Here is a 27,802-nt window from a genome sequence, read left to right as displayed (position 1 = left end):
GAAAATCAGGGGTTAGGAGAGAGCAGTCTATTGTAACAACCATCCAAGTGATTCTTACGTATATTAAAGTTTGAAACTATTGGATAAAAAAGAAATTTATAGCAATAAACACATATATTTAAAAGGAAGAAAAAAGGTCTTTATCAATTCAATGCTCTAATCTTCCACCTTAAAAAGGTAGTAAAACAGAGGGAATAAAACCCAAATAAGAAAAGAAATATAAAAATAAAGCACTAATCAATAAAAATAGAAAACAGGAAAGAAAAGCTACTTCTTTGAAAAGATCAATAAAGTTGTTTAACTTATTAATCTTTAGTCAACCTGACAAGAGAAGACACAAATTATTCATATCAGATATAAGAAAGATATCACTACACAGTTTACAAATATTAAAAAGAATAATAAGGATATAAATTAATGGCTTTATGCAAACAAATTTACCAGCTCAATGATATGGACAAACTGCCAAAATAAACTACCAAGGCTCATTCACAAAGAAATGGGTAACTTGAGTATCTCTAACATTAAAGAAAATAAATGTTATAGTCAAAATCTTTCTGACAAAGAAGGCTCATGAGCCAGACAGTTTCACTGGTGAGTTCCGTCAAACATTTGAGAAAGAAATAATACCAATTCTACACAAACTCTTAGTATAGAAAATAGAATGGAATGAAACACTCCCCAAATCACTATCATTACCCAGACTGCAAAATCAGACAAAGACATTATAAAAACAGAAAACTAGTCCAATATCTCTGATGAGCATAAACATAAAAATCCTTAATATTTTTAGCAAATCAATTCTAGCAATATATGAAAAGGATAATATATTATGACCAATAGGGCTTGCCCGCAAATGCAATAGTTGTTTAACATCTGAAAGTCAGTGTTATTCACTATAGTAAGAAATAAAAAAAATGTATAATAAAAGGACAAATGATCTTCCCAACAGATGCAGAAAAATTATTTGACAAAATTTAACATCATCGATGAAATAGACTCGGCAAACTAGATTTCCTTGACCTGATAAGAAGCATCTAGAAAGCATACCACTAACATAATAATTAAAAGACTGGAACTTTCACTCCTAAAATAGGAAAAAAGGCAGGATTATCTGCTTCCACTACTCCTACTCAGCACTGTACCAGAGGTACTGCCACTGAAAAAATACAAAGAAAATAAGTAAAAGGTATACAAGTTGAAAAGGAAGAATTTACTAGCATGATTTTAACACATGATTCTCTATGCAGATAATAAAAAAAGCTACCAGGATTAATAAATGTGTTAAGCAAAGTTGCAAAATACCAGTTCAATATGAAAAATCAATTGCTTTTCTATATACTAGCAATCAACAATTATAAGTTGAAATTTTAAATGTCATTTACAGGCAAACATGATAATCACTACACTACACAAATACCTGCAAAATGCCATTTACAATAACATAAAAATATTAAATACTTACATATAAATTTAGCAAACTGTGTGCAACACACTGAAAATCATAATACATTGCTGAAAATGTTAAAGACCTAAATAATACTGAAATACACTGTGTCCATGACTTAGAAGAATCAATACTGTTAGACTCAATTTTCCCCTCTATATGTAACTCAACCTCACTTAAAATCCTTACAATCTTTTTTAAAAGAAATTGACAAGCTGATTCTAAATTTTATAATGGTAATGTAGAGTACACAGAATAGACCAAACTTTTTGAAAACAGAAAAAAGGACAGAGGATTTATACTGCCTGATTTACAAATCTACCATAATCAATAAAGTGTGTTTGTGGAGTAAATATAATGTACATCATTGGATCAAAAAAGAGTCCAAAATTAAAACATATATACAAATGACATTTACCAAGGTAATTCAATGGAGAAAGGAAAATCTTTTCAACAAATGTTATTGGAGAATTAGGATATTAAAAAAAAAAACACTCAGTCCTTACTTCATATCATATATGAAAATTAATTCAAACAGATGTGAGGAGAAGAGCCAAAACTATAAACAGCTAATAGAAAGTGCAAGAGAAACACCTTTGTGACCTTGACAAAGATCTATTAGCTAGAACACAAAAACCACAAAGCATAAAAAATTGACAATTATATTTTATCCAAATTTAAAATCTCTGCTTTTTAAAAGACACTACAAAGAAGAAATGCATATATTTTTTAAAAAACAACTTTAAAAGAGGAAAACCTGAAAGACAATGAATTATACACATCAATATAAAGAAAGTGAAAAAGCTTAACAAATCAAAATATATTAAAAGGAAATCATAAAAAAAAATAAGAATTGAATGAATATGCAAAACAAATCATTAACCTCAAAAGCTGGTACTTTGAAAAGTATTAAGATTCATTATCCTCTGCAGAATCTGCTCAAGACAAAAAGAAAGAAGGCCAGGGGCGCCTGGGTGGCGCAGTCGGTTAAGCGTCCGACTTCAGCCAGGTCACGATCTCGCGGTCCGTGAGTTCGAGCCCCGCGTCAGGCTCTGGGCTGATGGCTCGGAGCCTGGAGCCTGTTTCCGATTCTGTGTCTCCCTCTCTCTCTGCCCCTCCCCCGTTCATGCTCTGTCTCTCTCTGTCCCAAAAATAAAATAAAAAAAAAAAAAAAGAAAGAAGGCTGAAATAAGCCAATATTAGTAATTTAAAGGAGGCATAGCTATAAAATATTCTAAACTTCACTAACAGCATATTATGAAGAACTGTAAGTAATACACTTGAAGATTTAAATAAAATAGACAAATTCTGAGACAATAATCAAATGCTAATTCTGACAAGAAGAGAGAAAAAAACCTGAGTAGATTTATAAGTATTAGATTAATTGAATATCTTGTTTTAAAACCTTGCCACAAGGGAATTAAAAGCAAAAATGAACTACTGGGACCTTATGAAGATAAAGAGCTTCTGCACAGCAAAGGAAACAACCAACAAAACTAAAAGACAACCAACGGAATGGGAAAAGATATTTGCAAATGAAATCTCAGACAAAGGGCTAGTATCCAAAATCTAGAAAGAGCTCACCAAACTCCACACCCGAAAAACAAATAACCCAGTGAAGACATGGGCAGAAAACATGAATAGACACTTCTCTAAAGAAGACATCCAGATGGCCAACAGGCACATAAAAAGATGCTCAACGTCGCTCCTCATCAGGGAAATACAAATCAAAACCACACTCAGATATCACCTCATGCCAGTCAGAGTGGCCAAAATGAACAAATAGGGAGACTATAGATGCCGGATAGGATGTGGAGAAACGGGAACCCTCTTGCAATGTTGGTGAGAATGCAAATTGGTGCAGCCACTCTGGAAAACAGTGTGGAGGTTCCTCAAAAAATTAAAAATAGACCTACCCTATGACCCAGCAATAGCACTGCTAGGAATTTACCCAAGGGATACAGGAGTACTGATGCATAGAGGCACTTGTGCCCCAATGTTTATAGCAACACTCTCAACAATAGCCAAATTATGGAAAGAGCCTAAATGTCCATCAACTGATGAATGGATAAAGAAATTGTGGTTTATATACACAATGGAGTACTATGTGGCAATGAGAAAGAATGAAATCTGGCCCTTTGTAGCAACATGGATGAAACTGGAGAGTGTGATGCTAACTGAAATAAGCCATACAGAGAAAGACAGATACCATATGTGTTCACTCTTATGTGGATCCTGAGAAACTTAACAGAAACCCATGGGGGAGGGGAAGAAAAAAAAAAAAAAAGAGGTTAGAGTGGGAGAGAGCCAAAGCATAACAGACTCTTAAAAACTGAGAACAAACTAAGGATTGATGGGGGGTGGGAGGGAGGGGAGGGTGGGTGATGGGTATTGAGGAGGGCACCTTTTGGGATGAGCACTGGGTGTTGTATGGAAACCAATTTGACAATAAACTTCATATATTGAAAAGAAAAAAATAATAAAAATAAATAAATAAAACCTTGCCACAAAGAAAACTCCAGACCCAGATGACTTCACCAATTTCTACCAAACATTTTTGGGAAAAGTAGTAACAACTGAAAGTCTTCCAGATAATAGAAACAAAATTATACACCAGGCAGCAAATCCAGCAAAACAGAAACGGTTTCTCAAAAAGTTATCTGTAGAAGAGATTACATACAGCTTTACTCTAAAACCCCTAGAGGTCTGCACTGCAATTCTCAAAAAAATAAAAACAAAACCAGATAATTAGTAATTATCTAACATGAGGAAGTTTCCAGTCAGTGTTCAAATTCCTACTTATTTTATAAGCTTTTTTTAAGTTTGTTTGGAAGCAGGATCCAAATGAGATCCATACACTTCAGTTGTCTGATATGTCTATTAAATCTCTTTTAATCTGCACAGTCTCCATCTTTTTTTTTAATTGCCAATGGTTTACTCTTCCACATTTTTTGTAAATTTCTAGGATGAAGGCAAAGAAGTTGTACTTTAATATTAAATGACCACTGACCCAATAAAAGGACAAGATAAGTTAAGTCTTTAGATACCAGAATTATGAATCAATAGTAATGATGGGCTGAAACTCTTTTAATAATAAATGTCAGGCCCTTCACAGAGTTACCACCGTTAAATAAACAAGTATAGGATGGAATATACCTCCCTTCACAGTAATTGTATAAAAAACAAAAAAAAATTAATGAACTAAGTAAAAGTTTTGTTTTCTTTAGGCTGTTAAGTCATGACAGTAATATCAGTATAAAATAAAATATATCTAGGGGAAGTAATAGTCTCACATTAGATAAGACACCATGCTCTGTAAGCTCTGTTAACTCTGAATAGGTTATTACAAAGTGTAATTTGTCCAGAGAGAGTGCTAAAGATAACAAAAGGTCAACTAAGATACTGTGTATTTTATAATTATATAATCCAATCTCCCCGTTTACTAGCTGGGTGTGCACTGGCCACTTGTGTGAGACATCTGTGCCTCAGTTCCCTTACTTATAGAACTTGAAAAGAATAGTTTATATTTACATGTTCACTTTGAGTTAACTTTGAGTTAACATGTGTTACCACCACCATCTAGCACAGAGTACAGCCTCAGAAAATGTTAGCCGCTATTCTCATTACTACAGAATAGTCTTTAAATCATTAATATCTGTGTTCATTTAAGGCATTAACAAAAGATATGAATGGAAACCCTGTTCACCTTCAGGGAAGACCGAAGGAAGTAGAGATGCTTGTCTGAAGAATAGAAGGTAAGTGGAAAGTAAGATATCTCAAAACATCTGCAGGGCCAATATGTGGAAGCATGAGTAATTTGCACCTGTACAGTTCTATACAGTCATGAAAAATCAAGTACAAATTTATAAGATGTGCATATGTCTTCTAAATATAAATAGAATTTTTAAAAAATATACAATACAGTGGCTGCCTTGTAAGGGACCAAGATCTCCATCAGTGAAAGAACGTTAAACAGAAAAAGACCTGAATTTTCTGAGTCTTGAATACACATGTAGTGAAATTTTTTAATGTAACCAATGCATATTTTAAGATACAGAATATTCATATAGCGTTTAAACAGTTTTAAAAACATATGATGTAATAATTTCACTTACCAAAACTGAGTCTTTTTATTGTGATATATTCTGAAACATTTAGAAAACATGAAAATATATATATAATCTGAGCAGCAGCCTCTGTCATACAGACTAAGCAATTTATTAAAGCAATATTTTACTTATTACATTAAAACTATTTCACTTTATCTAATTAGTCCTGAAAAGTTCCTCACAAATGAAATTCCGTATCAAATGCCAAACCTAATTTAAGACAGTAAAAGTACACATTTTATGATTCCTATGATTGAATTACTTTTAAAGGAGAGATTTCCTCTATTAAAAATCCCTAATTGGGGCGCCTGGGTGGCGCAGTCGGTTAAGCGTCCGACTTCAGCCAGGTCACGATCTCGCGGTCCGTGAGTTCGAGCCCCGCGTCAGGCTCTGGGCTGATGGCTCGGAGCCTGGAGCCTGTTTCGGATTCTGTGTCTCCCTCTCTCTCTGCCCCTCCCCCGTTCATGCTCTGTCTCTCTCTGTCCCAAAAATAAATAAAAAACGTTGAAAAAAAATTTAAAAAAAAAAATCCCTAATTTCCACCACCTGATACATCTGTTCTATAGATCTGAATTTTCAGACACTAGTGTGCTGAAAAGCAATATCCAATTTACACCACCAAATTTTGAAAAACACGTGATGTTAAGAGCTGAAGAGAAAGTAACATATCACTATCCTTACAGAGAAAAAAAACTAAAAATATCGTATCTCTTGGTTTTTAAATCAAAAGGAAAAAAGTTAAAATGGCATTAATAATGGCTTCCCAACTACACCTTCCAAATTCCAAAAGCATGAAAAATACTAAAGCAAAACATTAATATTATACTAACCTTGAGATTCACATTGAGATTCTTAGAAAGTTTATGAGGTATTGCTAACCTAAAGTGAAATAAATTTCCCTCAGGACTAACCCAGAATAGCTTTATGGTCCAAGTTAGTAAAACCATCCACATAAGTCCCCTCTGAGATTTACAGATTCCCTAAAAGCCATAATTCTAAGCATAGCAGAAAGGACAAACTGACGTTTCCTTCACTGCCAGAGGAAGTTCAGAAGAACTCTTTGTAATCATCACTTCAAATACATACCCTATATAAACAAATATGAAAAAATACACATCCACTCCTTGTAGCCTATTTTTAGCATTTTATTTGGAAATAATTTCAAGGGTACAAACAAGTTCCAAGAGTAGTCGAAGATTTCCCATATACCCATTTCTCAGATTCATTAATTGTTAATGCTTTGTTCCATTTTATTATTCTCCTTCTCCCTCCCTCTCTACACACACACACACACACACACACACACACACACACACACATGCATTCGGGCACACACAAGCACAATAACTGTATACATCATTCCTCTTACCCCTATATATTTTGGTGTATATTTTAATAACAAAGACTTTCTTTTTACATAACCATATTACAGCTATTAATATCAAGAAATTCAACATTTATAGAATGCTTTAATACACATAAATATTTCAGTTTGTAAATTGAGCCAATAATGCCCTTCATAGCATTTTTTCATCCGGCACAGATACAGTCAGAAGTCACCTACCATATTCAGTTGTCATGTTTCTGTTTTTTTGAGAGAGAGAGAGAGAGAGAGAGAGTGCATGTATGTGAGTGGCAGGAGAGAGGGGCAGAAGGAGAGAGAATCCAAAGCAGGCTTCACACCCAGCGTGGAGCCTGCTGCAGGATTTGATCCTGTGACCCTGGGATCATGACCTGAGCTGAAACCAGAGTCGAACACTCAACTGACTGAGACACCCAGGCACCCCAGTTGCCATGTTTCTTAAGCCTCCTTTACTCTGGAACAATTTTTCAGCCTTTGTCTCTCGTGACATCAACATTTTTGAAGAATAAAACTCTTCCCCTTTTTAAAGACAAAGTTCCTCATTTGAGGTTTGTATGATACTGCTTAATGATTAGACTCAGGTTTGCAGTCCTGTGACCCATAGACCAAATAATAGCTAGCGGCTCATATTTGTAAATAAATATTTTTGGTACACAGGCGTATTTATTCATTTACATATTATCTATGGCTTGCTTTCAAATTCCACTGGCAGAACTGAGTGGATGAAACAGAGACTGTTATAATCTACAAAGTCCAAAATATTTACTGTCTGAACCTGCACAGATGAAGTTTGCCAAGCCTTACTATAAGTGATGTTGCTCTCAGCAGCTATCATATCCAGAGGGACACAATGTGCGATTTCCCATGGTTTGTGATGTGAATTTTGATCACTCAGACAAAGAACTATTCTTTCCTGTAACCTATAAACAATCTGTGGGAAAGACATTTTAATATCATGCATATCTCATCAAAAATCTGTCCCTACCCCCACAGACTTAACATCTATTGAGGATTGTTTCCCAAACCAATTTTTACTACAGTTACGCAAAATGATGATTTTTCAATTCCAGCAATGCCAGTCAGCATTCTGTGTAAGAAACAGGTTTCGCCCCCTCCTTTCCGTTGGTCTGTCCATTATCTGTATAAGTTCACAAATTCCTATTGTTTCAAGTTTATAATTTACTACTTTCCTAAATTATTTTGATGCTCAAAGTATCCCAGATTTTACCAAACCCCTTCAAGCTGATTCCTATGTTCTTTTGACAGGACCTATCATTTTCGTGAGCACTTCCTTAATTTGATATAATAAGATACACCAAGTTCATCTTTTTTTTTCCTGCCACAACCCTAGAAAGAGCCATTTCTCCAAGGAGCCCTGCTTTCTCTTCTTGGTAATGTTATTAGAAACTGGATCTGAGAATATGGATGATCATTGTGCTCACTACCAAGGGGGTGTCTTGGCTTCGAGGCCCTTTCAGAAGAACCTACATCTGGAACTGTGAGCCTGCCTGCCCATTTGTCTGTCTGTCTACCTACCTAATCACAAACTCTCACTGATACCTCCAATTCCAATCCACCAGGCAGGATAATTCCTTGCCTTCTCCATTTCATATTTGTACCTCCTGCTTTCTACCTTGAGAACTTTAGCTCACATTTTCTCATTTTTTTTCAATCTGGCAATACACCAAAAATAATGTAGTACTGCTTCACCCAAACCTTCAAAGAACAAACCTAAAAAATCTGCTTGCACTTCTTCCCAAATAATGAGAACGTGTAACCAGATGCTGTGTTAAAAAGGCACGTGGATTAGTTCTGCTCTCCTGCTTTCAGTGTGATTGTGTTATTCATCTGAAACATGGTTGAGTTTTGTTTCAGTTTGCATTGTCCTGGAGTTTTCTTCCTTGTTGATTTTTTTAAGCAGATAATCAATATGCTTCTAAAAATCAAAACTACTGAGAAGGATACTTTCATTTCCTACCCTTCCCACACCACTCTCCCCCATCTTCTGTAGGTAACCAACATCACTGTGTTCTAGTTTATCCTTCCAGTGTTCATTTCTGCTCATATAGGCAGGCATAAAAATATTTTCTGGAGGCGCCTGGGTGGCTCAGTCGGTTAAGTGTCCAAATCTTGCTTTCAGTTCAGGTCATGATCTCACGGTTTCATGAGTTAGAGCCCCACATCTGGCTCTGGGCTGGCAGCACAGAGACTGCTTGGGATTCTGTCTCTCCCCCTCTTTCCCCCCTTGCGCTCTCTCTCTCTCAAAATAAAGAGATAAAGGATATTTTCTGATTTCCCCTTCATTTCTCCACAAAAAGTAGCATGTGATATACACTTTTTTGCACTTGGTCACTTAACATATCCTGTAAATAAATCACTCCATATGATTTCAAAGAGTTCTTCATTCTTTTCTGCAACTGCATAGTATACCACAAATGTGGATGCACCATGCTTTCTTTATACGCCACTGTTACGTTTGCACTGAAGGAGTTTCCAAATAATGTCACAAGGAATAACTTTGTCCATACCAAATTTTTTTTTAATGTATTTTTGCATTTCTGGAGATATAACTGAAGCATGAATTCCTTGAAATGGAATTGGTATGCATTTTTGTTAGATAAATAGGTGGGGGTTTGTTCCTACATTAGTGACTTTCAAGAATGGTTTATAGTTTTCTCTAAAGAAAGTTGAACATTTCTTGTCAAAAAAAATATACACCTAAGTGATTTAGCTTCATTTTAGCTATTCCAAATGTATTTTCTCTTCCGTAGGTCTTCTAATTGCCTATTGTGTATTGCATACATGAAGGATATTGATTTTTGCATATTAATTTTATAACCTGTTACCTTGCTGAATTCTTTCATTGTTTTATTATTTCAGTTAGTCCTATTACTGTGTAAGGTTTTTCAGGAATTCTATTATCACCTGCAAATAGTTTAAGTTCTCCTTATCGAATTCCTTTTCCTCTAATTGTTTCCTCTACTACCTCCAGAAAAATGTTCAATAGTTATGAAGATTTTGCGCACCCTTGTTTTGGTCTGGACCTTAACACAAATGCCTTTTTCTCCATATAAGATGCTGGCTTTGGGATTGAAATAGATAACATTTATTGTGTTCAAACATCCACTTCAATTTGTCATGGGTTTTAATTAGGAATGGGATTGTTTAGCATGGTCACTAGACCTACATTGTGAATTTTATTAATGCATTTCTCGAAAGTGAATCATCCTTGGAATCCTAATTATATATTCCACTTGATTATGGTATATTATTTTCTTGGTGTGCAATGAAGTTCACTCATTTTAAGATTTTTTGTAGTGATACCTAAGAGAAAGCATTTTAATTCATTCTGAGTCATATAGGTCTATAATCTTCTATTTCTAAGATAACTGTATCAGGTTAAGTGGCGATGTTAAATTTCCTTTCTACAACAAATTTGTAACTTTTCCTTCCTTTTCTAGTGCCTAAAACAATTTATGAGCACTGCTAAACTTAACCTATAACATCATCTAGGCCTGTTGATTTCTCTATTTTTTTCCTATGGAAATTCATCTATATAAACTTTCTATCTCTACTGGGTTCAATTTTAGAAAACTGTTATTTTCTAAGAAATTATCCATTTCTTCTAAATTTTCAAATTTATTTGCATAGATGTAAAAAGTAGTCCTCTTTTTTTTTTTTAATTTCCTCTTGGGGCACTAAGGTGGCTCAGAGGTCCGTTAAGTACCCAACTCTTGATTTGGGCTCAGGTCATTATCTTGCAGTTCCTGAGCTCCAGCCCTGTGTCAGGCTCTGTGTTGACAGTGCGGACCCAGCTTGGAATCCACTCTCTGCCCCCTCCCTGCTCTCTCTCTCAAAATAAATAAATAAACTTAAAAAAAAATCTTTACCAATATTATTTTCCCCTTGTCATTTCTTATTTTGTATATTTGCAGTTTCTCCCTAGTGGCTTATTTATTTTTAAAAATAGAATTATAATCTATTAAATTGATTTATTGTCTTTCTGTTCTTACATCAATAATTTCTGATTTTATTTTTATTATTTGCTTCCTTGTACGTGTGTGTGTGTGTGTGTGTGTGTGTAGTTTGTTCTATTTTCTGCTTTTTGAGTTGGGACTGTGGTTCCCCTATTTTCATTCATATTAATAGAGTTGTTTAATGCTATAAATATTCCTCTGATAACTGTATAAATTTATCTCATAGACTCCTATATGTATTGATTTTACTGCCATTATTTTTCAGCAATTTTGTAACTAAAGCTTATATCTCCCCTTTCAACTATTAGAAAGGTTTTATTTAATATTCCCACTTTTGGGAATCTACTCATTTTCTTTTCATCCTAATATATGATCAACTCGTTTTTTGTGAGTTTTCCAAAAGCACTTGAGAAGATAACATCGTCCATAATCAGGCTGTGTTTTTTGACATATAATCTTAACACCACTTTATTGATTACGTTGTTTAGATTTTTTTTTTTACCTTGTCTTACTTTCTGTCTTGTCATAAAAAGTAATGTTTGAACTGTTTTGTAAAGACATTGGTGCTATCTACTTCTCTTTGCATTGCCTGTAGTTTCTGCTTTAAATAGCTGGCTGCTGGGCTATTGGGTACATAGATATTCTTCTATTACATATTATATCTTCATGTTGAATTGTGGTTTTTAATATAATAAGGTATTCTTGACTCATATAATATTTTGATGGCCTGAATTCTACTTCCTCTGACATTAGGATCACAACCCTGCTATCTCATTGAATCCAATTATTGTGTTCAATAAAAGCTAAGAGCAGGCTCCAATGATGGTGCCTCCAGTTTCCTTTTATGCCTTCTTTATATGCAATAAAACACTCTGGGCACTGCAATAAGAAAGCTGAAAGTGACCATACATTTCATCCTAGCATCTCCCTTCCAAGCAACTTGTTTTCTTATTAGTTTTTTTTAGCATGGTTGGTAATAACTGATGAGCAATTAATTAATTTCTAGGATGATGAAACAACAAAGTGTTTCAAAACGTAATAAAAATAAACACTAAGATCCTATAGTATATCTTAGATTTGTAAAAGCATCCAATAGATCCATCTGGTAATTGCACACAGAATATTTTATTCTATATTTTTTAAGTAAGTAAATGTTCTCTTTGTTCTCCCGAAGACTTCTAAAAAAGAATGGCATTTACGAAATAACAGTTTTCACAGAATGTTGGGTCTGCCCAAAAAAAACAAAATTGGGACCAATCAACCTAAATGCAGACCAAGTTAAACAGCATCCTTTGACTCTTATAGGAGTCTAGGTTCTTTCTCTGCTTTCCCTTTTGCCTCACCCTCCTCCCATTTTTAGTTGCATTCTTTCTCGTTGGAAGGAAGACATAATATCTGCATATTAGTTGTCGCCTGACACCCCTACTGGTGTTTCAGTGTTAGCTCTAAATTAAATACATGAAACTTTCTCCACCAGTCTTTTACCTGAAGTGTTCCCATTCATCTCTTTGTTAGATGAAGCTTATTCTCTAGGAGAGGGGTTGACAAATTACAGTCCACAGGCTAAATCCAGCCCAACAACTGTTTCTGTAAATCAAGTTTTATTGGAATACAGCCACACTCATTCATTTATGTATGTTACACCACTGCATGCGTACAGCTTCAATAGCAGAATGGAGTAGCAACAACAGAGATTGTGTGGCATACAAAGCCTAAATTGTTTACAATCTATATACCTTTACAAAAAAGTCTGCACATTTCTACTCTACTACATTTCTCAGGTAAGGGCACAAATACACATAATCACCTGAGTTCTTCCATGTTCAAACAGTTTTTTCTATAACCTTCACACTTGAAGGACAGTTTGGCAAGATATAAAACCCTTAACCTACACTTATTTCCTTGACTTTCTTGAAAAATTTGCTCCTTGGTTGCCTTGATTTGTATGTTGCTTTTGAAAAATCTAATACTAAGCTAATCTCTTATCCTTGTAAGATATTTTATCTTTCTGCCTGAAAATCCTGAGGATTTATCTTTTAAAATATGGTATTTTTATCAAGGTGTCTCAAAATTGTTGCTGTGGATGAATTTAACCAGATACTCAACCGAAAAGCTCATAAACAGGAGAATGGATAAAGGAATGATGATAGAGTCATATAATGAAATACAGTAATGCAAAGGCATTAAGTACAGTAATACGCAACAACATAGATGAATCTTGGTAATACAGTGGTGAATGAAATAGAAGAAAGCCTCAGAAAACTGTATAAACATTATTTCCTTTTTTTTTTTAAAGAAATAAGGACTCTCTTTTTTTCATTTTTTTTTAATGTTTATTTATTTACTTTTGAGAGGCAGAGACAGAGCACAAGCTGGGGAGGGACAGAGAGAGGGGGAGACACAGAATCCTTAGCAGGCTCCAAGCTCCAGCACAGAGCCGGACGCGGGGCTCAAACCCACAGATCGTGAGATCATGACCCGAGCTGAGGTCGGACGCCCAACAGACTGAGCCACCCAGGCACCCCAAAATATTATTTCCTTTTTATAAAACTCTAAACCAAGGAAGCAAAACAATATGCAATATAAGTATACATGTATAAAAAGCTATTTTTAAGAACAAATCCCTAAGAAGAAATTCTAGATTTTGGAATAGTGGAGAAGCAGAAAACTTTTTAAAAATTCAGTAATTTTTTAAGGAATATGATTATAATGTGAAAACTTGAAGGACTATAAGAAATGGTTATGTTTTTTAATAAATATCCTCTTATTGGGGCACCTGGGTGGCTCGGTTGGCTAAGCGTCCGACTTCAGCTCAGGTCACGATCTCACAGTTCGTGAGTTCGAGCCCCATGTTGGGCTCTGTGCTGCCACCTGAAACCCTGGAGCCTCCTTCAGATTCTGTGTCTCCCTCTCTCTCTGCCCCTCCCCTGCTCATGCTCTGTCTCTCTCTGTCTCAAAAATAAATAAAAACATTAAAAAAATTTTTTTTTTAACTTGGCTAACAGACTTTAAATAACAGTAAGGAAATACATAGATACAACTTTTAAAGAATATGTGTTCAAAACCCTATTCATTCATCCAAATACTTACCAAGCACTTAATACCTGGCACTTTACTGGAAAGCACACATAAAGAGAGGCGTACGGCAGGATTCCTGCTCTAAAATTAACTTCTCAGAAGCATGTGAGTACAAATATAAAGCAGTATATATGTCACATTCATTTATAAACAAAGAGAGGAATTTAGAGGAAAATTAAACCACTTCCAAAAAATGAAAAATGCAGTGAATATAGCTGTGGAATAAGAGTCTCTTCACCATTATACATATATAAAGGCCACCTTCACATTGTTACTTAAAAGTCTAGGGAGCATTTACTGCAAGCCAATCTCTTCATTACGCATGTTCCTGACTTTTCCAATAATTCTGTGCATAAAGCTTGTTGGTTACTGTCACTGTCACTCCTGACAGCTCAACATCACTTTTAGAAGCTGTGCTCCAGGGCGTCCTCATGGAATATTTTCTGCCAGATCTACTTGTGTGTGGCCCACATAAGCTATTTTCTCAAGTATTCTATTGTTATACATCTATGCACAATTTTCATATAAAAGACACCACCCTGAGTGAAACGTATCTTCAGCTAAAGGGTGGATTGTTTTTGGAGACACAAACCACAGGACTCATCAACTAACAAGAAGTTTAAAAGTTAAAGAAGGAAATTTCAAAGATGAAGTGTTAATTTGAAAACTCCATCACTCCTGTGGTTTTTGGCTTTACTAGTGGACACTTTCATGGACACCTTCTCATGCTGGGATTACTTCTCAACTCCTCAAACAGTGTTACTTGACGTTTTCCCAAATAAAACTCTTTCACCTGAATCCTTGTTTAACAGTCTGCTTCCAGGAAAACCCAAGTTTAAAAAGATCCTGTATTTCCTGCCTTCCTGCTAACTTCTTTGCTCCCCTTTACAAGTAAATTTCCTTGAAAGAGTTGACTTCGCCTATTGTTTCCAGTTCCACTCTCCCTCCCTCCTAAATCCAATCCAGTCAGACTTTTACTACCCTCCCCTCACGGCATAAAAAGTGTTCTTGGCAAAATCACCTATCACCTGCACAGTACTAAAGTTAATGGCCAATCCTAAGAAATCATTTTCCTTGAGCCATCAGCAGAGTAACATTTGGCAAGGTTGATTACTTTTTCTTTAATAATCTTTTTGGCTTCTAGTTCACAACGCCATTTTTCCTTGCTCATTTTCTTCTCCTTCTTATGGAACACCATAGGGCCCAATCCTTTTCTTCTTTCTATCTATACCCATTTCCTTAGTGATCTGATCCAGTCTCGTGCCTTTAAATACCATCTACATTCTACGAGTTCCCAACTTTACATCTCCAGCCCAGATCTCTCTGTAGTCTACTTTAATGTCTAATGGATATCTCACTTATATATAACATATCCAAACTAAACTCCTGACCTTCAAACCACCTTCACCTCAAACCTGCTTCACAATCTTCTACATTCATTACGGCATTCATCTTTCCAGCTGCTCAGACCAAAGACATTGGAATCATCCTTGTCTCTTTCCTCTCTTTGATCTCAGACTTTACATCCAAACCCTCAGCAAATACTATTATTTCTACTTTTAAAACATATAGATCAAATTGACTAATTCTCATCATCTCCAATACTACCACCCTGATCTAAGCCACCTCACTGCTCACATTACTGTAACAACTCCCTCACTGGCCTCCTTGCTTCTGTCTTTCCTCCCTAGAGTTTATTTTCAACACAGACAAAATGATGCAAGACAAAATGATGCATTTAAAAGTATGCCATTGCTCTGCTCAAAATCTTGCAATGTCTCTCCATTTAACTCAAGAAAAAAACAAAGGCAAGGCAAAAACCCAAAGATCTTGCTTCCTAATTACTTCTCTAACCTCCTCTGTTCATTTTCACTTTCTATACTCTCTTCTCCAGTCTCTTTACCGTTCCTTAGACATGCTCTGCGTGTTCTTGCCTTTACACTAGTGGCTCCTGCTTCCAGAGAACACTCTTCCCCCAGATATCCACATAGCAAAATCCTTCACTTCCTTCAATTCTTTGCTTAAAACTCATGTTTTCAGTGAGATCTACCCTGGCCTTCCTATTTTGTAACCACCTCCCACCCTCAGTATCCTCAATCCCCTGATCCTGCTCTATTTTTATAAAACTTACTATCTTCACACACATCATAAGCATCCATGCCTATAGTATTTACTTTTTATTGTCTGCATCATCCTGCTTGAAATAAGTTCAAGCAGAGGTAAGGAAAAATACCTGATTCATCACTTGTTGATATGCATTATTGCATATGTCTGAAACCAAGTAGAAACAAAATCTGCTCCTATAAACTACAACATCAACCCAATGTCTAGAGGTGTTCCTTAGCTCAAAACTCTAAAAAAGTCTTAAAATAGCAGTGATAATACCTACAGTCTCAGCAGTTTAAAAATATCCTCTAGTATCTTAGATTTTTTAATGCTAATCTATAATCATCCAATTCAGATAAAGATAAATTAAGTAAATGGTCTCTTCGTTCTAAATTATATTACAAAACTCTCAAAGAAGAGTCACAGTACTAAGCACAAAACCAGAAATATGTTGTAATCATTTGCAATATTATTAAAAGTTGAATAAGGGTCGTTCTGAAGTATGTTAACTGGGAGTTTTTTCTGTTTTTAAAATTTCTACATAAAGATGAGATTAAAATGCTTAAAAGTATATTTCAGGGGCACCTGGATAACTCGGTCAGTTAAGCATCCAACTTCAGCTCAGATCATGATCTCACAGTTAGTAGGTTCGAGCCCTGCATCAGGTTCTGTGCTGACAGCTCAGAGCCTGGAGCCTGCTTCAGATTCTGTGTCTTTCTCTCTCTCTGCCCCTCTCAAAAACAAATAAATTTTAAAAAAAAATTTAGGGGCACCTAGGTGGCTCAGTCAGTTAGGCGTCCAACTTCAGCTCAGGCCATGATCTCGTGGTTCGTGAGTTCAAGCCCCACATCGGGCTCTGTGCTGACAGCTCGGAGCCTGAAGCCTGCTTCGGATTCTGTGTCTCCCTCTCTCTCTCCCTCCCCCACTCACATTCTGTCTCTGTCTCTGTCTCTCTCTCTCAAAAATAAATAAACATTAAATTTTTTTTTAATTTAAAGAGAGTATATTTCTGAGCAAATTTTTATCTAGCAAAATACCCTCTTTTTGGTAATTACTCTGCTTAATGTCAGCTTTGTTTTCAGTTACCCTCACCACAATGCTCGTTAAAGAGACAGTCCCATCTTTAACACAAACATTTTTTTCCTTGGTTTTCTAGAAGCTTTAAATTTGTAAGGAGAGTCAGAGAAAATCCAACCTACATTTGGGTGCCTGATGCCATTAAAATCAGTCGGGAAAACAGAGCCTAAACTGACATCACAGTAGTAGTAATTCCCACTTAAGATCTGAAAAAAGCAAAAATAAAAATAAAAATTCTCTCTGTGGAAATAAGTATTCACTTATAACTAAGATGATGAATTATCCCATTACTTATGTTCAAAGTAGCCATACTTTAATACAGTATCACTCCCTAAAGTAGCACTTTTCTATGACATATAGAACAATTATTCTAACATCTTTAAACTAAACTTACCCATTGTTTTTATATTCTTTTATTTGTAAGTACTTTTCAAAGTGAAAGTACTTAGATTATTTTTTGGTGCCACATACTTTCAATAAGCAATGAATTCAAAATGCATAGGGTAAAGTAATACATTAATTTTATTGTTATTATTAAGATATAATTTTTACAGAAAAGTTGATGAGTTTTACTTTGTACTTAATTCACAGAACTGCTCATAATTCATCTATTATTCTTATAATACTCATAAATCATGTATTCCTCCCATATCCATCTTATACTATATTTATAAGTGTGCCTGACAGGTAATGCAATTAATAAAACAAAAATCAAACCAAAAGTACCCTGTGGAAAAATTTACTTATAAATAGTATTTTTGTTATAGACTAAACCAAAAGAACCCTAATAGTTAAAATTTTACCAAAACTACAAGTGAAATTTTTAATCAAACTCTTCCAAATGAAAACAAAAACCTACCAGCCAATGAATTTATCCATTAACAACCTATATCAACATTTACCACACAGAAGATTAGAATAAATCTGACGTGCCTTCTTACTTATCTCCCTGGAAAGTATAATCACCACTATGTCTCATAGCTGAATGAATTTATTGTTAAATAAGGGGAAGTATGAAAAAAATAATGTATTCTATGAACTGCAAAGTATACTCAGTAGGGAGGCAGAGTACGGAAGACATGTACCAACTGGGTAACCTAGAAATTTGGTTTTAATGGCTGATACTAAAGGTAAGCCCAGGTAATTACCAAATCAGAGCTTCTACATAAAATCAGGGTTATATCCTCAATGAAAAGAGATCTTTCAGATCTCTGAAAGAGAGATTTAAAGAAAAGTTGACAGGGGCACCCAGGAGGCTCATTTGGCTCATTAAGCATCCAGCTCTTGACTTTGGCTCAGGTCATGATCTCACAGTTCATGAGTTCGAGCCCCGCATCGGGCTCTGAGCTGACGGTGCAGACCTGTAGGAATTCTCTCTCTCTTTCTGCCCCTCCCCTACTTGTGTGCTCTGTCTCTATCTCTCTCAAAATAAATAAACTAAAAAAAAAAGTTTTTAATTAAAAAAATTAATTTAAAAAAGTGGGATTTTTAAAAATGTTTTTATTTATTTTTGAGATAGAGCGTGAGTGGGGGAGGAGGAGAGAGAGGGAGACATAGAATCCAAAGCAAGGTCCAGGCTCTGAGCTGTCAGCACAGAGCCCAACACAGGGCTCGAACCCGCAAACCATGAGATCATGACCTGAGCCGAAGTCGGACGCTTAACTGACTGAGCCACCCAGGCGCCCCAAAAAAGTGTTTTTTTTTTAAATCTGCTCTGCAGAGGCAGCCAGAAAATGTCTATTTCAGCCTTGATTCTATGTGAAAAATAAAAACAGCTTCCCTTGGACACTTTTGGTCCTAAACTAGACATCGTGTCATTCTGGGCATGAATTCACCCTACACATAAGGTCCCAAAAAAAATGCATGCCAAAATTTTAATTTAATTTGGACCAAGGTCAATAGGTCCCCAGAAGCACACATTCTCTCTAGAGCAGGGGTGGGCAATCTAAGACCCAAGGGAGCCCAATCTGGAACAAAGCCATGCTCCTTTGTGTATGTATTGTCTGTGGCTGCTTTCATGCTTTAACAGAATTGCCTAGTTGTGATAAAGACCATACGGCCCACAAGCCTAAACTATTTAATATCTGGCCCTTTACAGAAAAGACTAAGACCCTAGTATAAAATACTGATAATAAGGTCAAATGTATTTAAAACAAAACAAGATGAATTAAAACAGTGGAAAATAGTAGCCTGTAAACTGGAGGTTGATCAAAGGGTAAAAGTACTGGTTAACTTCAGATTCATTTTTTAAAACTTTAAAAATCAAAACCTCTGGATCAAGTAGAAGTACAGTGATAGCTTAATTCTGAAACTTCCCATTATCCTCAGAGAAGGCATATAAAAAAATAAGGAAAACACGAAAGTGAAAGAAAAAGAAAATTAAAAATCCAGAGAAACCATGAATGAAAGAGAGAAAACTACAAATCAGGTGTGAATATGCAAAAAGCAAGTGAAACCAAGAGAGTCACACGGAAGAGGTCACACGCATGCAGAAGAGAAACACAGGGTGTGGACGAAGCCTACTGGTGGCAGACCTCAAAAATTACCGCGCTCCTTCCCACCAAAAATTGCCTTGACTCTCCCTAAACATAAAAAGAGCCATAACTAAAAACAAGAAGACAACAGAGTGACACAAAATGTACAAAAACCAGATGGAATCACAAAGCAAAAATCCAACTTTTTCTCGTACACAAGAGATACATTTAAAACAAAGTGGTTCTGAAAGGTTGACAAGAACGAAAGGAAGGGCAAAAGTTTACCAGGAAAAGGCTAAAGCCCTTCCCGCAAAAAACAAGAGCCATGAAATTAATATCACACAAGGTAGAAACCAAGTCAAAAACAGTAAACAAGCGATTTATAATATTACAAGATACAACTTGCAACTTTCATAAAGCACAAATTCCAGAATATACAAGGAGAAATAGGCAAAAATAAACTAACATTTTTAGACTTTAATTCAATTTTCAGAGCATGACAGATAAAGTACAAAAAAAAGGAAGGAAGGAATCTAAGTTCCAAACATATAAATGATATAGATTAGATACAGATATAGATATATCAAATGCCATACCTTGATATTATAAAATTTACCTCCTTTTCAAGTGCCTATAAAATTTGAAAACTAGCCCACAAAAAAAAATCTCAATAAATTACAAAAAGTAGAAACAATACTTAACAACATTCCCTGAATACCATAATGAAACCAAAAGTTAATAACAAAATCAAAAACCAAAACAAGCTTTCTGCATAGAAAATTTGTAACTCTTGCTTAAACGACTCTTAGGCTCCTCTAGAAAATGCAATGATAGCACATCCGTTTCAATGCCACCATGAGCTGTTATGGCAATAATGTGTTACACAGCAGTTTATTCAATGCAGCATTGCTTATTAACCATTACACTCCAAAATGTTCCCATCAGCAGACATTCTCTTTAGATTTCTCCTATTTTCACAGTAAAATAAGAAGTAAAGTCATCAGCTGAGGCTAATCATGGAGAAGGGAGTGACTGGAAGTTTGAAGAGAGGGAAATGTATGACATAGTCAACTTGGAGAGTTGGAGGAGAGACTGATTATGAACTTAAAGCTGGCTAAGGTTAGAAGTACAGGTAAGAGAGTGATAGTGAAAATCTGATAGGTTTGATGGACTAAAGGCTGTAGTAAGGCTGGAGAATTGTCAGGCTTTGGGTACTAGAAGGAGCAAGCTGGAAAGACCAGTGGCATTTTAGAGGAAGATATCTAAAATGGAAATTATGGGATTCACTGAGGTATAGGTCAAGAGTACGACAAAGGGAGAGTGTGACTCAACCAGGATGGAAAACAAGATTTCTGAAAGACAGATTTAAAAAAAAAAAAAAAAAAGTTGACAGGGGCACCCAGGAGGCTCATTTGGCTCATTAAGCATCCGGCTCTTGACTTTGGCTCAGGTCATGATCTCACAGTTCATCAGTTCGAGCCCCGCATCGGGCTCTGAGCTGACAGTGTGGAACCTGCTAGGAATTCTCTGTCTCTCTCCATCTCTTTCTGCCCCTCCCCTACTTGTGTGCTCTGTCTCTATCTCTCTCAAAATAAATAAATAAACTAAAAAAAATTTTTTTAATTAATTAAAAAATTATTTTTAAAACTGAGAGTCTAAGTATTAGAAGTATTTAAGTGGATACTGAAATCAGAAAAATATTTGGCTAGGGGCGCCTGAGTGGCTCAGTCAGTTAAGCATTCCACTTCGGCTCAGGTCATGACTTCACAGTTCATTAGTTCGAGCCCTGCATTGGAGCCTGCTTCAGATTCTGTTTCTCCCCTCTGCCCCTCTCCCACGTGCTCTCTCTCTCTCTCCTCTCAAAAATAAATAAAAACACTAAAAAATTTTAAAATAAAAAGAAAATTATTTGGCTAATGTATGCAGGACATAATGATAATGAGCCACAAGCTGTATTTTTTGAGGAATACAACACAGTGATCTGAGGAGTGAACAGAGAGTGAAGAAGAAGTAACAGGTGGCACAGTCTGATGCGAAGCTGAGTGGTTTAGAAGAGGAAGGAGTTTAAAGAGAGTAAAATGGCACCAAGGAGTAAGAAGGATACACAATCATTCTCCACCCAACTGCAGTGGGGGACATATAAACAGACCACCTGAGAAAGGACTGCAGGGGGGAGAGACAAGAGTATTTGCAAAGGGAGGCTTCTTCTGAGCACATTAAGGGCTCTCTTGTTGATTTGCAAGCGAGATTTCTCATTAACATTACACAAGGACTCTAAATAGTTGGATATAGTTGTCTATAGACAAAAGAGCCAAAAACTTGAGTTCATAATACTGACCAGAGCTAGAAATGGAATATGTTCTTCAAACAGGGATCATAAAGTATTTGTAGGCAATTTTTTTAATCTTATAAGAGTCTGAAAATGTCACAGAGAATTCAAAAAAATAACAAAGTACCAGAAAAACAAAGGAGAGTACAAAGTCATATGTAGATCACTTCAGTCACCTTCACCTACCAGATAATGATCTCTTATAAAAGCCAACAGATTATCCTCGGGAAGCTTACTTTAAAAGAATAATACACAGATAGAGATATTGCAGTAAGATTAGAAACAGAACTCTGAAAAATAAAAATCCTGAAATCATGGACTGCATAGTAAAGAGACTAGGTTAGTTTTAGTTCTTACTCATAAGTAAAATCCAAAGAAATAGCACCATCTGTTGGAACTTCTCATATTTATAAATATTCTCAATTCTTGAAAAATGAGGGACTGGTATGTAACATTTCTCCACTTTCGGCTAAGAAGATAAATATTAAAAAACCAAAGCTAACACAAAATGAAAAGGTTTATATTAAAAAGTTTTCAATCTTAGCTAATAATTCTGATTTCAAATAACTCACTATTTGGCTAAATTCATATGAAGATTTTATTAAACATAAAAATATTGCCAACTAATAAAGAAAAGTATATAGTTGCATTTTCAAAGTAACTCACAGATATGGTATTCCTGTATGCTGCTTGTATACCCATATATTGCAGAATATCCAAATATTACGATCATGACAACATCTCTAGTATCCAGCTCCATAATGTGAGCTGAATGTCCCTCCACAGCGTACTGCTGACCATGTCCAAGAACAGTAGGGGTTTTTGTACTCCATGACTGACTATGTATGTTAAAAACCCATAATTCATCTGTGACATTGCCATCATTTGTTTCAATTCTGCCTCCATACATAAAGATGTTTTCCTGTAAATTAAAAAAACATGTATTAATAAACAAAATAGTCATATCTCAGCAATATATATTAATTAAAAATAAAGGCTCAGCTTAAACTTTAGTAATCCTAACTCACAACACGTATAAAGTACAGTTCTTATTTATAAAAAGTCAAATGAGAATCAATGTTTTTATTTACAAGAAGAAGGGGCAATGCTTTTACTTACAAGAAGAAGGGGGAAAAAAACCTACGTTTTCAAAAAGTTACCTTAAGATACTTTATTTAAAACAGCTATATTATATAGTTAAATTAACCATGTATAATTATCTTAGTTGTTGAGTCCCTAGTTCTTCAAATTTTACCATCTATGTGTATTGCTTTGTGCTATTGTCATTCACTGTTTTCATCAAGTACTGTCCAAAAAGGAAGATCACACTATGATCTGGTAGGTCCACTATGTGGAGCCCATTATTGTTACTTCTCATGGCTATGGACAGATACTTTATAGCACTTATAAATTATACAAATAAATTCAACCACCTATGATTGAAATGAGTGACACACAAATGATATACAACATTACTATTTCCATAACCTAGGAACATAAAGGAATTTCATCAACCTAATAAAGAGCATCTAAGAAAAACACACAGCTAATATTAATACTTAATGGTGAAAGACTGATGCTTTCCCACTAAGGTCAGGAACAAGACAAAGATACCCAATTTGCCACTTATATTCAACACTGCAGTGGAGGCATTAGCCAAAGCAAAGAAACAAAAAAAATGAACAAAGGCATCCACATTGGAAAAGAAGTAAAATATTTCTGTTCATACATTATATGAACTTGTATACAATCCTAATAAATAAAAAATAATAATTAGAAAAAAATATTAGAGCTAATAAATGAATTCAGTAACACTGCAGAATACAAAATCAACGTACAAAAAAAAATCTATTATATTTATATACGCTTTAAATGAACAATCCAGGGGCACCTGGGTGGCTCGGTCGGTTAAGCAACCAGCTTCAGCTCAGGTCATTATGTCACGGTTTACATGTTCAAGCCCTGGTTGGGCTCTGTGCGGACAGCTCAGAGCCTGGAGCCTGCTTCAGTTTCTGTGTCTCCCTCTCTCTGTGTTCCCCCTCCCCCCACTCATGTTCTGTCTCTCTCTCAAAAATAAAAAAATTAAAAAAACATTAAAAATATTTTTTTTAAATTGTGATTGATAAAAATTTGTCTTAGTAAATAAATCATAAACATTTTTTAAAAATGAACAATCCAGAACTGAAACTATGTAAACAATTCCATTTACAAAAGCATCAAAAAGAAAATACTTAGAAATAAATTTAACAAAAGAAATTACAAACTTATTTTTACAGATTTTATCCTGAAGTAATCTCTATACCCAGTGTGGGGCTCGAACTCACAACCCGAAGATCAAGAGTCACACACTCCACTGACTGAGCCAGGCAGGCACCTTAAAAGAAATTACAAATTTAAACTCGGAGGGGCGCCTGGGTAGCTCAGTTGGTGGAGTGACCGACTTCGGCTCAGGTCATGATCTCACGGGTCCGTGAGTTTGAGCCCCGTGTTGGGCTCTGTGCTGCCAGCTCGGAGCCTGGAGCCTGCTTCTGATTCTGTGTCTCCCTCTCTCTCTGTCCCTCCCCAACGCATGCTCTGTCTCTCTCTGTCTCAGAAAATAAACATTAAAAAAAAATTTTTTTTTAAAAGAAAACAAACAAATTTAAACTCTGAAAGCTACAAAGCATTGTTGAAAATAATCTTTAAAGATCTAAATGAATGGGAAGATATCTCATGTTCATAGATCAAAAACTTAATGTAGTTAAGATGGCAATCTACACATTCAGTGCAATCTTTACCGAAATCCTGGAGGGCTTCTTTGTAGAAACTGACAAGTTGATTCCAAAAGCCACATGCAATTGCAAAGAACCCAAAATATCCAAACAATCTTAAAAAAGAAGGGGTGCCTCGGTTAAGCATCTGACTTCAGCTCAGGTCATGATCTCACAGCTAGTGGGTTCAAGCCCTGCACCAGGCTCTGAGCTGTCAGCATTTCCCTCTCTCTCTGATCCTGTCTCTCCCTCTCTCTCTCTCTCTCTCTCTCTACTCCTCCCCTACTTGCACTCTCTCTCAAAAAATGAATAAACGTTAAAAAAAAAACTTTTTTAAAGAATACAATTGGAGGACTCACACTTTTTGATTTCAAAACTTACTATGAAGGAAAAGTAATCAAGACAGTATGCTACAGGCATAAAGTCAGGCATATAAGTCAATAGAAATGAGAGTCCAGAAATAAATCCATACATCTAAAGTCAAGTGATGCTTGGCAAGAGGGCCAATACCATTCAGGGAGAAAGAATAGCCTCTTCAACAAATGGTATAAAGAGAAATAGTCAACATGAAAAAGAGCTAACTTGAACCCTTACTGCATACCATGTACAAAATCTAACTCAAAATGGATAAAAAAAAAAAAAAAAGACATAAATGTAAGCACCAAACCATAAAACTCTTGAAAGAAACATGAGGTAAATCTTCATAACCTTGGATTTGGTAAACGGATGCTTAAATATAACAACAAAACACAAGCAACAAAAGAAAAACAATAATAAATTGGATTTCATCAAAATTAAAAAACTTTTAGGTTTCAAAAGATACTGCTCACAAAGGAAAAATATCTGCAAATGATGTATCTGATAAGGAACTTGCACCTAGAATATATAAATAACTCTCACTTCTCAATAATAAAAAGACAAATAACGCAATTAAAAATGGGCAAAGGACCTGAATATACATTTCTCCACAGACCACACAAATAGGCAATAAGCACACGAAAAGATGACCCACATCATTAGTCAACAGAGAAGCAGAAATCAAAACAAAACGAGACACCACTTCACAATGACGAGGATGGCCATGATCAAAATGGTATCAAATAACCAGTGTTAGCAAGGATGTAGAATAACTGGAACCTTCATATATGGCTAGTAGAAACGTAAAATGATACAGCCACGTTGGAAAACAGTTTGGCAATTCCTCAAAAAATTAAATAGAGTTATTATTTGGCCCAGCAATTCCCAAGCCTATGTATATACCCAAGAGAAATACAAGCATATGTCCACACAAAAACTTATCCATGACTATTCACAGCAGCATTATCATAACAGCCACATGAGGTGAAAACAACCCAAATGCCCATCAATTGATAAATGAAAAACCCAAATGTAGTATACTCATAAAACAGAATATTATTTAGCCATAAAAATGAAATATGGATACGTGCTACAACATGCTTGTCATAAACCATATAGTATACAATTTCATTTATACGCAATGTCCAGAACACAGAAACTATTTATAGAGACAGGAAGTAAATTCATGATTGCTTAAAGCTGGGAAGATGAGGGGGTTTGGGGTAATAGCTAAAGATTACAAGTTTCTTTGTAAGGTAATGAAAATGTTCTAAAACAGAAGATACAATTTTGCAATTTTATGCATATCTGCAAAAGATTGTTGTGTAACTCTGAATAGACTAAAAACCATTCAACTATATACTTTAGATGAGCGAACTGTATGGTATATCAATTATATCTCAAAAGCTGTTACCGAAAATATGAAATAAATCAAAAACTAAAATTAAAAAACAAAATTAAAAGAAAAAAGCATTTATATTACACACATATATACACTTAGTTTTTATCTTTAAAACATGCACATGCAAAAAAAAAAAAGAGTAGCAGTTTATTCTTTACATTGCTTCTGTAAATTTCCTTAACTAAGCACAGAAAATAGGTCAGTTCTCATTTGAAAGTCCTAGTCACACACCACAAAATACATGAATCTTTTTTTGTTCAAAACAAAAACCAGTTAAGTAGCCTATCATTTTAATCATACTAAATTCATGAATTACACGAATACATAAAATAACTGAGTACAATGCAATCCCTATCAAAATCTCAATGACATTTTTGGAGAAATAGAATAATCTAAAAATTCATATGGAATCTTAAGTGACCCTGAAGAAGCAAAACAAACATGCAAACAAGACCAAACGTGGAGGTCTCATACTTCCTCATTTCAAAACTTACTATAAAACTACAGTAGTTAAAATAATGTAATATTGGCAAAAACACAGACACAAATCAAAAGAATAGAGAGGCCAAAAATATACCCTTGCACATATGATGAAATGATTGTCAACAAAGGTAGGTGCCAAGACCATTCAGTGAGGAAAAGATAGTCAGTCTTTTTAACAAATGGAGCTGGGAAAACAGAATATTTACATACAAAAGAATGAAAGTGAACTCTTACCTAATGCTACAAACAACTCAAAATCGATTAAAGACCTAAATATAAAAACTAAAACTTTAGAAACTCTTAAAAGATAACATAGGGAAAAGTCCTCCTGACATTGGATTTGACAATGATTTCTTGGATATGACACCAAAAGCCCAGAGAACAAAAGAAATAGATTGAAACTGAACTATGCTAAATTAATTGAACTATGCTAAAATTAAAAACTTTTGTGTATCAAAGAACATACCAACAAAATGAAAAGACTGCCCACAGAATGGGAGAAAATATTTGCAAATCATTGTTCTGAGGAAGGAGTTAATATCTAGGATATATAAAGAACACCTACAGCAACACTTCACACTTTGATGACTACTATCAAAAAAACAAAACAAAACAAATAACAAGTGTGACAAGGATGTGGAGGAATTAGAATCCTGTGCCCTGCTGGTGAAAATGTAAAGTGGTGAAGCTGCTATGGAAAACTATATGGCAATTTCCTCAAAAAATTTAGAATACAATTATAATATAGTTCAGCAACTCCTCTTCTGGCTATCTACCAAAAGAATTTAAAGCAGGAACTTAAACAGACAGTTATACATCCATGTTCACAGCAGCACTGTTCACGAGAGGC

At 35.2% G+C, this 27,802-nt stretch overlaps 1 protein-coding gene across 4 annotated transcripts in view; it reads right to left on the bottom strand.

Moving 5' to 3' along the window:
* ATRNL1 (attractin like 1) overlaps positions 1-27,802 on the bottom strand; it is a 789,076-nt gene that overhangs the window by 696,974 nt on the left and 64,300 nt on the right. For all 4 annotated transcript variants that reach the window (XM_058697871.1, XM_058697872.1, XM_058697873.1 and 1 more), the window contains one exon: positions 22,627-22,882. In XM_058697871.1, coding sequence (XP_058553854.1) covers positions 22,627-22,882 — 256 coding nt within the window. The remainder of the gene's footprint in view (positions 1-22,626; positions 22,883-27,802) is intronic.

This window comes from Neofelis nebulosa, chromosome 13, assembly GCF_028018385.1.
Source record: "Neofelis nebulosa isolate mNeoNeb1 chromosome 13, mNeoNeb1.pri, whole genome shotgun sequence".
Lineage (NCBI taxonomy): Eukaryota > Metazoa > Chordata > Mammalia > Carnivora > Felidae > Neofelis > Neofelis nebulosa.
This window is presented reverse-complemented; position numbering and strand designations above follow the sequence as displayed.